Source organism: Triturus cristatus, chromosome 10 (genome assembly GCF_964204655.1).
Source record: "Triturus cristatus chromosome 10, aTriCri1.1, whole genome shotgun sequence".
NCBI lineage: Eukaryota > Metazoa > Chordata > Amphibia > Caudata > Salamandridae > Triturus > Triturus cristatus.
In genome coordinates, this window is record NC_140593.1 from 536,119,393 (window position 1) to 536,132,792 (window position 13,400).

Consider the following 13,400-nt stretch of genomic DNA (forward strand, 5'->3'; position numbering starts at 1 on the left):
TCAAACTGTGCATTTCTTTATTTTTTTTCTTTTAACAATGAATGATTTTATCTATTTTATTGTGATTGTAATCTCTATTCTTGAATTCTCTTGGTTTCGTTTTTTAGGTCTCGCATACGCAGTGCGCAAGCGCTGTTTAGGAGATGACCTCTTGAAATCTCTCTGTACTTTCTTGAAATCTCGTGCTTGTTTTACACTGTTTCCAATGAGTACTCGTGCATGCAGAGCGTTTGCCTTGCGGGAGCGAGCAGCAGCGCCATCTATTTGTAATTATCGCGCCTGCCGCTGCTCGCTCCCACAAGGCAAATTCTCTGCATGCATGAGTACTCTTTAACTTTCGCGGCCGTGGGGCCGCACTTGTCTTTCAGTGCTTGTATTTCTAGGTGAATGAGGAGAATAGTATGCGTTGTTTTAGTTATCATACCATCTGCTCCTGTTTGAGATGATTTTGCGAGCACGAATTTCAGGAATGTATTTTCCCTGGGCACCCTAGCCACTCCCTCTTCCCGCTCTTCCTCTTCCTTTCAGGGCGTTACAGACTGTTGTGGTTCATTAATTGTGTATTTTGAAACCCGACCTGTTTAGGCTTGGTGCGTTTTAGCCTCGTGTCCGTTTTATTGAATGGGTGTTTACCAAGTAAGTTTGTAAAATAGAACGTTTTAATAAAAAAAAAACAGCCGTAAAGAGAAAGTGTTTCCCATGTACCGCGTCGTGCTGTTTGTTGTGCTGCCTCAGAGCATTCCTACACCGTGGTGCACATGAATCGTGCCATTTTCGACTTTTCTACAATAAACATACACAGATCGTGTCAACTGGTAAAGGACGAAAACAGGGATAATATTTGTGTGGGCCCGCCACATCGAATACCTGGCCAAGGAGTTGCTTTCATTCCGTTGGTTTAGGCGTTTACTTCGCGCGCGCTCAGTCAGAGCGAGGCAGGGGGCACGCGGCATGGCTAATCTTGCGTGTTTGAGAACACCTCTCGAAAAGCTGGAAGCTCTTCGAGGGTTATTTCTTCTGCCTGTAGTAGTTTGTCCGTTTTATTAGAAGGGTGTGTTCACATACTGATCCCAGTTAATGACTTGAAATACATTGTTTGCACAATCCTACCGATTCACAACACCTGTTTGTCAAGTAAGCAATTAATTTTGTTGAGGTACAACACGTTAAACGTGTTATTATATATTAAGCATTCTTTTGTGTCGTCGGATTATGCAGATCAGCAAGATTCGTTTTCTCTGTGTTTAACCAAACAAGATAGATACATATTGTATATTGCATTTTTTGCGCGTACATTTTCAGAAACCGACTGGGTTCTTTGAAGGGGGTGGCAAATGTGTAGTTAAGATCGATTTTATTATGTCGTGGTAATTTCGTGCATCTTTGCTCCAGCTCTTGCGCACTCACTCATGTATGCACATCGAGAGCCAGGCACGGTGCTTCTGGCATTGTGCAGCAATATAATAACGAAGGACTAGGCGTCCACACAATAAATACTGACACCTTTCTAGAAATAAATAAATGTAGCGGCAGAGTGGAACGCCGCTAGTGTATTCTTGAGGACCACATATATTTATTTCTTGAAAGGTGTTGTATATATTGTGTGGACGCCTAGTCCTTCGTTTGTTTCTAAGACATACAGTCTGCTCCAGGCTAAGCTTAACCTCGCCTATTTTAGGAGTTCTTTTGGATGTATTGTTTGTTCTGTCATTGGCCCAGGAAGCCCGGACAGTGGACATAGTTAAGGGTTATGTGTCGGTCCTTTTGGCCGCCTCCTTTTGTTCACTTGATGAATCCTTTCTTATATTTAAATCAACTGATATGATGCATGTCCTCAAAGGCCCAACTCGCATGTTTACCTCGAAGTCATTTGCGAAGTCAAAATATGACTTGAACGAAACGCTGACGCTTGTGTACACACCGTTTGAGCTGATGCACTTTTGCTCACTGCGCTACTGACGTTCAACCCCGTTTTCTTGTTTTCCATCCCCTCTGCGTGCCGTGTGTACGTTGCAGGTGCTCTAGGCGCAACCGCCGTATCCCACCTTCAAAGACAAATTAGCACCGAGGACCCCAGTCCTTTGCCTAAAGTTGTACTACCTTGTCACGTCATCCTGATGATCCCGCCTACATGGGCCTGTGGGCTCTTTCCACAAGTGCCACTGGCACTGAGAAGGGGTGTGATGACCTTGGACATCTGCCCAGCTACAGCCTGGGCATTGATCCACGACGTGTTCCTGAAACAGTTCTGCCTTGACCACCAGGTCTGCACCTGGTCAGACAGGAGGACCACTTTGCACGCTCAGCCCTGCGAGATTTCGTAATCCGAGACCCTCTTCAACTAGGGGTGGGCGGAATTTGCGAAATTCACTTTCGCAAATTATCGCGAAAATGTTAAAAATCTCCCCAAACACGCGGAAATATCGCGAAGATGCGGAAGTTTTTTTCCCGCCCGTTCGCGGTATGTTCTGCGGTGTCGCGGCTCGCCAACTTACCCATGCGGTTGCTCGCCGGCGCGGCCATCTTGTTTTCACTTGTCTAGCGGTGCATGATCGCGAGAAGAAAGACGTGATCGCGCGACGAATGATGTTACTGCGGGCGCGAGATAGCGCAAATGGCTACCAACAATCCCACATGTCGTGGAGAACGCGACCGGATCGGGAAAACTTGTCGGCGAACGCGGGGATTCAGGTAAGGCGATCGCGCGCACGCAAGAATGTATTATTTTACAGCGCGAGCAAGCAAAAAATTTCTGGTAAACTGCGGATTGCGGAAATTTTGCCATTTTCGCGCTCTCCGCGGAACGCGAAAATGTCAAATTATTTTTAGCCCAGGTCTATCTTCCACCCTTTATCTTTGGAAGGTACTGCTATGGTGTATCTTTTACAAAGGTGAGGAATCTGCAGTTAGAATTGGCCATCAAAAGAAAGAGTTGCGTTATTTCCACGTTCTTTCTGGTTAACACTACCACCTTATTGTGCTGTGGAGTGGTCTCGTGAGCATCTCACTACGGATCCTTGCAAGTTACATTTTGGCAGACTGTCACCGGCGGACTTTTCAAAGCGCTCTGCGTCTTTTGCTCGTGGAATGAGACAGACAAGAAAATGACGCCAGCATGCAGATGTGGTGCTTGTATGCAGACTGGAACAGTTATTGCGGAGCTTTATGGTGCCACCTACTGGTACGGGAGGGCATTGCTTACAAACTTCTCCGTATCCAGTCTAGCAATATATACTTATGGAAGCACACTTCGCCCAGTGTGACACTTTAAAATATATAGACGTACATGAACTAATGGCACACTATCATAATATGTAAAAACAATAGCAATACAATATGAAACAAAGTATGGGCTATTAGCAACAACAATCACGTTGTAGCCTTTGGTCTCAGGTTACTGGTGGACACCAATCTGAAATGTATAAATCCATCACAGCCTGGGTGGCATTACTTTTCCAAACCATACAGCACACGTTTCATCAGAACATGATCACTAACATCAGTTAACAGTCAAGTTGTCATGCCACATTGAAACCTAGGTTGATGAATGTTTCTTACTTCTCTGAATAATATGAAAGAAGGTGAACACATCTAGGCCAAACTTCAACAAGTAGCTTGTGAGCCACTGATAGCTCTCGGCTACCCGTAAGTAGCTTCCCTGTGTTCAGCCCAGCCTAATAAATTAAAAGCTTTTGCTTGAGTTAATATATATATATATATATATATATATATATATATATATATATATATATAATATATCTGATGCACAGAGGTGATCACTGCTCGCAGTCTTTCATATGATTGGAACTAACAAACTCTTCTCTGAGGTGGTCCGTATTCAAACGCTAGAAATATTTGTAGCATGGGATGATTTTCATCGAACATGAGTAGTTCTTACTTCAGAAAAAGTTGAAGAACCCTGATCTAGGCTGAAATATAAAATCCCTCTTAAACTGAAATGTATCAAGTATTGCTTTACAATGATGGCAATCAGTGAAGAGCATTGTTTTAAAAGGAGAAACAAATCTAGACTATTCATTGCTTTTGTTACCCAGTTATAGCTTCTCCTGACCTCCCATCACTTTTTTTCTGTCCTTGATGATTTATTAAACTCTATTCTTTTTGTGTGAATTGTTACCATCGCTGTTGATACCTGTCAGACCCTGTTGGGCAGCCTCAGGCAGACAGGGGCTACTGGTCCTCAACCGTGTTTGAGGTCATTTGTCTCTGGGGGGCCATCCTACTATGGCTGTGTATACCACTTCCACGTTTGAATCGAAGGTTAGTGAGGGCCAGCTGTCCAAGGCTTCTCAGTGAGGTTGTGTGTGTGGGGGGGGGGGGGGGGGGGGTGTAGAAACTCAGAACTTAGTCACACATATGCAGTAACTTACTGTCCATTCCAGTGATTTTCATAGTAAAAAGGGAAAAACGTTTATACCACTGTTAAACAAGGTGCTACATACACTAATGGTGCTTCAGGTCCAGAGGTTTACTTTACACGTACAGGACTGTAGCTAATTTCCACAGTTCCCACACCAACTACAGTGATGTGACATGGAGAGCGTTGTGGATGTCTTGGACCCTGACCGTTGGGGCACCCACGAATTTTGAGCTCCAGACTGGATCCCACTGGTGCCAGCAGCCGCATTATGCTCTCACAAGAACACTGAGTCTTGCTTACAACTGTACTGTACCTATATACATTCTCTACCTCTCCGTATTAGTCTGGGTGTCACATATAAGCAGAACCTTACATGAATGAAGCCAGTAGGTACTTCACTGCACGTCAGCTAGGAAAAGGTCTGTTCATTACTGTAATTCACAAAATAGCTACACTCCCACCTTTCTGTCCACAACCCATGTCATGAATAGTAGTCTCATGTCAAGACAGAGGGTAGAGTTCCTGCTCCCTTTCAATTCACAGAGCAGGCCTTGGACCTCAGAACCTTTATGGGCAGGCCTCCGCATACGCCACAGCTTAGTACACAAGCTGAGCCTAAGATAAGTCAAGATACTAATTTCACATGCAGGCGTGTCACTCAAGGTAGGGGTCATGCCTGTTTGCCATGCATTTCGGCCACAACAATACCCTAATATAACCCAAAACTTGGCAGACCGTCACCGTATTCTGTATTCACAATTCAGTTTTGTCTCTTAATGGACCTACCGCATGTGTGTTTAAATATCGCAAACCATTCTTTGATTCAATACCTGAGTAGGTTTAATTTATGTTTATTCTTTGCCATTTCATGCTGTGAGAACGTTGCAAGTGTTTGAAACTGCCAGCAGTACTTCACTGTTATAATTCGTTTGCACTTACAAAACCTGTTTTGCCTCCTATAGCTATGCATTCGTTTTATTTTGATTCAAAACAAATAAATGATTTAGCAACCAAAATCGATTTAGTAAGGAAGCAAATTCAGCATTTTTTTTTAATTAGACCACTGCTAAAACCTTGCCATTAATGAAAATGTTTCTGTCCTCTCCTCACAGCAAATGCGCCAGAAAAGCAAGCAGCAAGCTAAAATTGAAGCAACACAAAAACTTGAACAAGTAAAGAGTGAACAACAGCAACAACAGCAGCAGCAGTTTGGTTCCCAACAGCATTTGAGTCAGTCTGATAGTGACACACCTACCAGTGGAATGCAGAGCCCCTTAACCCCTCAGCAAGGTAATGGGAGTGTATCTCCTATACAGCAGCCATTTAACAAAGAGGTATATGGAAAGCAGCATCCTTCGGGTACACCTACTTCCACGCCATCAGATGATGTGTTTTTGAAACCACAAGCTCCACCACCTACGCCAACGAGAGTTCAGGTGCAGGATTCTCTTTCACTAAGCCTGTCTTCTCAACCACTGTCACCTCAGATGTTTTCTCCAGGTTCTCGGCCATCATCTCCTATGGATCCTTATGCAAAAATGGTAGGAACACCCAGGCCACTTCCAGTGGGTTCGAATTTTTCCAGAAGAAATTCACTTCCACAAATAGATCCATGCTCACCATCATCAGGTGGCACCAGGGTTATTCAAGGAAATGAGCCATCTACAGATAAACCTTCACCAGTTAGAGACTCATTTTGTTCTTCTCCGAGAAGTGGTGAGTCCTACGAAAAAACACCAGATACTCCCAAGCCAGTTGGGATTTCAAGACCGATAAATATTGAACAGTCATTAAAGAGTGCTGCAGTGGCTGGAGGAAAGGAGATATTCACCAAACCATCTGTTCGAACTGAACCTTTTCAAAAACAACATATGCAACAAGTCAGAATGATCCAGGATTCATTTACAAGACCTCCTTTCACTCCTAATCCTACTGTGATAGATGGTAGCCCAGGGCCTTTCAAAACTCCACAGTGCCTACCAAAGTCTCCACAAGAGCCTTATGCATCAATTACAGCGGCTCCATTACATGCAGTTGTGGACCCATATGAAAGGTCTGCCATGACTCCGAGGCCTTTGGACAGCTTTTCCCAAAATGCACCTAGTGATCCCTACAGTCATCAATCACTGACTCCCCGCCCCATGATGAATGACACATTTTCCCATCTACCAAGAGTGATTAGACAACAAAGTGATAACTTTTTACACTCTGGGTCAATGCCAAGGCCCATTCCACAAGATCAGTATATTCATCCTCCTGGTAGCTCTCAGTCAGTGGATGGATTTTCCCAGCCTCCGTCTACTCCTAGGCCAACTGTCATTGATACATATGCCCAGCAACCACCTACACCAAGGCCTCCACTTCAGCATGTCAACCCTTACAATCAGTCTGCTGGAGAAGAAATCTTTGTGCAGCCACAATCCCATCGAAGACATGCAGATCGCTATAATCATCATCCAGGAAAACAAAGGCATATAGATGATCCATCTGCTCAGCCACCAACAAAATCTCAACCACAAATTGACATTGCCACTGATCCTTATTCAAAGCCACCTGAAACATTGAGGCCTGTTGCTACTGATCCATATTGTACGATTTCTAGCTCTACAAGGCCTGGTATGGGTGATGTTTATTCTCATATGCCTGGAACTCCAAGACCAGGAATACCTGAGAACTTAATTCAACATAGTATGACGAGACCTGGATTAATGGCAAACCAGGATACTTTCTTTCAGGCACAGCAGAGAAGAGGATCTTTAATACAAGAATCATTTGTAAGACAATCTGTCTCATGTTCTCAAAGGACTACAGGGTCTACTACATCAGATTCATACAGCCATATCCTACTAGCCCCACCACGTGACCCATATGAACAACCTCCCATGACTCCTCGACCACATTCAGGAGACAATTTTGGATCTAGCCAGATAGGTCAAGAAGCTGTAGATCTGCACAGGCCGGGGTCAGATCGAGCTTTCACAAAATCTAGAAACTCTCCCATCTGTTCTGACGGACAGCAGTTTAATAACACATCTCATGTCACAGGTCCTCGTGCAACATCAATAACAGTGGATTCACAAAATACTATACGTTTGCCTCAGGCAGATACTGAAGAGAAACTAAGACAGGTGAGTTCACGCAGCAATTTACATATATTCTTTTACCAGTGGACAGATTTCAGTTTCCTATTGCAAATGATGCATTTGTTATTTTGTTTGAAGCCTATGCTTTTGTAGTGTTCATGCTCTGCATTCTCGTGTCCTCTGATGTTGGGCGGGGATGTTGGAAAGTTCTTTTTCTTCAAAGAAATCTTTGGTCTCACGATATCTCTTGCCTCCCCTCAGCCCCACAATATACCAGGACAAAGGGTCCATTTCAGATTGTGTTTCCTGCATCTGGTTGGGACGTGCATCTCGCACTCCGGAAACAAAATAGATCGGTGTTCCTTTTGGCTGCCGACATCAAATAACTAGATATAGCATTATAAATGCCACTGCTCACTTCACTGTTTTGTCTCCAGCTACATTGGACAGACTATTGGACTTGGGCATGTTTGAGATTAATTCTCTGGAGGCCGGGCTTGGAGAATGCTCGATTCCAGTTCTTTCTGAAATGTAACTCTAAATATCCATGGTTGGATTTGAATCTAATTTGGAACCTCTGTGGTCTTAATCATTACTAATTATTAGTTCCTAGTATAATTTGCTTCCTTGTGTAGGGAAATTGTAAGGAATGAAACCATATTATGAACACTTCGACAAGATCCTAAAGAATGCAACCATATGACAGACACTAGCCAACAATATATTTTACACACTTATTTTTTATCTTTATTTATTTATCTGTCATCTTTTGAACAAGTTGTTGCACTTTTCTTAAAACAAACTTTTATGGAAACATTTAAAAAGGAGGCATTGCCATAAATTAATTAAACACAAATGGTTGGCTTAATATCAAGCCTTCCTGGTGGAGGAAAACAAATTCAAGTAGTCCAAACATTTGCATTACTAATTCATTCCTTCATATTTAGATTGTCAAATCCAGACATCTAGGTATGGGCTAAGGTGCTTACAAACTAAAGGTCAGTTGTGCCAGCTCAACATGCAGAGTTATCAAAAGTCATCATAACAGGCTTTCTTTCAGACTTTCTCAATATTATGCTGCCTATTCAATACATAATGTTTCTAGTTGTACCTTTCATTCGAATTTGAAACCTGGCATTAGTACAAAGACTGCATGGAGAGCCACCATTCCTCAACCCACACTCAGTCGACCAGAAAAACAATCTCAACCTGAGCCAAAGCACTGCTCCCCAGGAGTCTGGCCTCGAGCCCTGAGACTGGACCACAGTGGCACCAACCTTTGGGTTTCATCTCTGGCACCAACTCCACTCTGTCTCGAAAGCCCCTATTGGCTCCAGAGAAACTTCACGCTAAAGGTTTTGAACCTTGGCATCATGCCAAATTGACTCTGAGACCATCGTCTTCTGAACTCATATCAGCCTAGAACCCAACCTCAAAGCCAACTCTGCAAAAGGTCTTGATGCTGAGATCGAAATTGAGTTAGGCCTTTCAGGCAGCGCAATATTTATAGCCACCACTTCTCATGGAACATTCTTGCCAGCCCTCCCCTTAAGAGAGAAAGGCACCACAGCCATTACCTTGGAAGAGAAGGATGCTAACCTTTGAAGAGGGAATTTCTGAAGAGTTATATCACATCTCCAAATATACTAGGGACCAGACCACCAGCCTTGTGAAACCTCAGCCTCCACAGACATGCCTTCCTTACCACTACCACCTTAGTCTTCTCAGGAGTCGGTCCATTCCTATCACTCAGTATTCAGACCATGATTACCTTTATGAACTTTAGGACCCATACTTTGATCCTGCATCATGTAGGGTTGGAGCCATCTGTGGAAGGATTATAATGTCGACTTACAAGACAAAAAAGTCTGGAGCCATATCCAGTCATGGCTTTACCTCCAGATATTACAGCATACTGTACCGTAATACTGAGGGCAGCTGAGCTTCATGTGATAAAAGAGGAGGAGAATTTTCTGGCGAAAACGTTCCAAATCTGAGGGGTCAGTGCAGTATCTGCTTATGCTCCTTTCCTGCTGTTTTCGCCATCATTGGGAGGAAATGGAGTAGCTGGTAAAACATCTGCCAGAGGTGTACGGGAACTCAGGAAGAGAACTAGTTCATGAAGGCAAGGTTGTCAATCACCAATATTCAATGCATCTGACAAAGCCTCTAAGGAGGTCAACACATGTCATCCTCCACATCATGCATGGCTTTCGGGTGTCAGACTTTTGACCTGAGACCCAGCAGCACCTCATGAATTTACCATTTGATGAGTAACACATTTTTTCAGACTTCAGGTAGAGCAAAAAATATTTGCGACCTGGCTTTAAGGAATCGCAAATTACCACCAACATCAAGTTGGTGGTATTATGCGAACTCCATGAAAAATTCACTTTTTTGCATCAAGGTGCCATGTAGCGTACATACATGCCCTTAAGGCATGTATGTGCGCCACATGTGCACACATGCATATTTCTGGGGTGCAACAGTGTGTTTATTTGGCTCCCTTGCACCCTTGAAATTGCATGCGCAATTTGCGAGTACCTATTGGGTACTCGCAAATTGTGCATGCAATTCCCATTCATTCCTATGGGCCTCTAGGCATCTGAGAAGCCATTCCTCATTTGCGAGTCGCAAATAAAAAATATGTAAGAATCGCAAATGTTTCAGCGAAACCTACATACATTGCATTTTGTGATTCTGTAATAGCGAATCAGTAAAACTCGCTATTATAGAATCCCAAAAGCAATTCTTGCTACATCTGGCCCCAACACTGCTAAAGCCATTGGGCTCTGCCAAGTCAGTCTCCAAATACTGGGTTTTGTGAACATCAAACAATTGGAGTGACCACATCACAGTGATCAGGATTCCAGCTGCAAGAATCCTTCCAGGAAGGCCACAATTCCAAGCCCTACGGTTGAGGTGGTTACCAAGGCAACGACTGAGGCTAAGGTCTAGTTGGCTCCAGACATGGTGCCTCAGCATCCAAACAGTGACTTAACCTAAATCACCCAAACAGTACTCGTCAGGGCAAGAATCGGATTATTCCTTCTACAGTAGGAGGAAATTATTACTTTAGACAAATGGGTCCTGTCTGTTGTTTAGCGGTGATCTTGATTCGCGTTTCAAACCACATGGCACACATACCATGTCAACAGCTCACATTCAGTCTGGAAAGCTGGTGATTGTGGTGAGAGGTAGTACAGAATCATTAAAGCAAAGACTATCTATCCAGTGCACTTTCGGGCCAAGATGTTTACTCCTTGTACTTTTTTCCTTCTCAATAAGGATTGTACCCTGCTGCCTATTCGCATCCTGAATCACTATGTGCAGTCACAGCACATCAAAATGACAACCCTGCAGGAAGTCATGCCTCTGCCCCGCAACCGGAGAGCACACGGCGATGTTTACTTCCATGTCCTCAGGCATTCAGCACAGCCTCACTACCTGTACTTTGTGGTAAGTGGGCAGTACTACCAATTCAAAGTTCTAGCATTTAAAGTCACAACAGCCCCAATGGTGTTCACCAAATATCTAGAAGCGGTAGCAGCACATCTGTGCTGCAAAGCCATTCATACCTTTCCATATCCAGACCATTAGCTGATAAAGAGCAGCGGCTAACAGCAATGCCTGGCACCCATTTAGGCAGCAGTTTCCTTACTACGCATTCACCGCCAAAGCGAAAAAGTCTCATATCGCCAACAAGTCCAACCGGGGCTGTGAATAGTATGACAGTATCATAGGCAAAGCCTATCTGAACCTAGAGGGAGTGATGACATTCCAAAGGCTACTACCTCTTTTTCAGATTCTATTTCCCTTAACTTGGAGGACAGGAGTGAAACTGTTGATGATTATAGCTTCATGATGTCTTCATGTGGAGCGGTTGTACTGTTTTCAAGTGTGCATGTATGCGCACTTCAGGAGTATCTAGCACTGTAGTAGTCACAAGCAGAGAGTCATTGGGACAATCTAGTGTTGTTGAAGCCCTGCAGCACAGTCTGAAACAGCAAGAACTTTCTGTTGAGTAAGCTATTTCTAGACCATCAACTGCATGTGACTATTACCACAGATTCCTCCATCTTGGAGTGGGAAGCACATCTTCACTGCATGACTGTTCACTTTACATGGGAGCTGGGACGACAGCTTTGTCACATCAGTTACCTTGAACTGACAGCAATTTAGTAACAATATGACTGCAATGTGCTAGTTTTAAAAAACAAAGGGGTACTCACTTTCCTGAGCTACCTATTCTAGTTCAAACAACCTGAAATTCGGCCACTCATAACCACAGCCAGCTCTTAGTGGAGCACCTACTAAGGGTGAATAACCTTCTGGACCTGCTAAACAGGACACATAACCAAGTACACTCATGAAAGAGCAATCTAAGTACTTCAGCAATGCCTGCACAAAAGGGAACTCCTACTATTGATATTTTCAACGCTTCTGAAATGCAAAATGCTGAATCTTCGCCTACAGGCATCCGCACAAAGTCTCTGGGCAATGCATTAAGGATGAACTGGTGAGGGATATTTGCTTACACTACTCCTCCACTGAATCCGATTCTATATGCAGATGTGAGGGAAATACATCAGATGTACTTCCTACTTCCCCGGGTACAAGCATTGATCCAAGATGCTTTCTCAGCTAATAGTCACAATGAAGAGTACATCTTTCTTGTCCTGCTTCGCCATATTCCACTTCCATCACACACCCATTGGAGGAATACAGTTTGAGTTGGTGTCTTTGTCTTGGTTCTTTGTGGGCCAAGGGAGGAGTCAAGACTGAAACCTTCTTCGAAGGCAAATACATTGCAAATATCCACACCCAACAGTAAATGGCAGAAGTATGCAGAGCAACTGAATCTACAAGCCACAAACAGATGGTTACATGGCGAGTAACTTTTTCCTTTATTATTGTTCTTATGACATTGTACACAATTTGGATGGGGGCAGATGGACAAACAGAAGTCACATAACTAATGTGATGAATGCAATAATGCATCAATATCTAAATTATTTAACATATGTGGTTCTTATATTTTGGTTATTGTGTAAATTCAGGCAAAATCTTTCTTTTTAAATATCTGGTCCCAGCATATACATATATTTGGCATGCAGGTAGATACATAGTGGCAAGATGACTCAATGAGTGAAATGCTCTCTGTACCTATATGGTTGACAGTATGAACTCAGTTTTACATCTTTCAGGGTTGATAAATTTAGAACGACTAAGGAGTAAAATAGGTCTGTGAAACAATATTTGACAAAGTATCTCAGGAAATGCTTCCAGAAACATGCTTCTTGGATGTTGACCAAAGTAACTAAGGCCCTGTGTTTTTCCGGAATCTAAACTGGGCTTGATGAGGCAGACACATCAGCTGAATATGATGCATTTTTTGTCGTTTGGTCTCTCCTATAACGAAGCGCATGAGGGTGCCTGCACTCCATCATGCAAATGCTTAATAATTGTCTTTGTGACAGTGATGATGACTAGGTCAAATCCTCTCACATATGTTCCCTAACGATTGGCTCTTCCTTGATGCCTGATTCTCCCTTGTATACATAAAAAGATTAGAACTTTTGAGGGCCTCAAGTTCACCCACTTCTACATTTTCACTTCAGATTCAAATTCCTTTGCTAAAGAGGATAAAGTCTATGGCTGAATGTAGGAGGATGACTCAAAGGCACCTACTGCCTAATCAACACTGATGCTGCTCTCGACTTTGACTCACAAAATACCAGTGGCCTTTATACTTCACCAGAAGGTTTACATTACTTGCTTCTTTGACCCTGCTTTAGAGAAGGTTTTTATCTTTTACGACAGGTGTAAGGGAATCAGAGGAAGCTTTTGAAAGATGTAAAATCTAAGATTCCGATGGAAATCTTGTATCCATGCATAGCAATAACTGAGCTTTTACTTCATTTTAATGAGGCATT

General features: G+C 43.2%; 1 protein-coding gene across 9 annotated transcripts in view; it reads left to right on the forward strand.

Annotated features, from left to right (window-relative positions):
* Positions 1 to 13,400, forward strand: part of KMT2C (lysine methyltransferase 2C) — a 1,736,691-nt gene that overhangs the window by 1,112,805 nt on the left and 610,486 nt on the right. For all 9 annotated transcript variants that reach the window (XM_085632007.1, XM_085632012.1, XM_085632004.1 and 6 more), the window contains one exon: positions 5,494 to 7,509. In XM_085632007.1, coding sequence (XP_085488133.1) covers positions 5,494 to 7,509 — 2,016 coding nt within the window. The remainder of the gene's footprint in view (positions 1 to 5,493; positions 7,510 to 13,400) is intronic.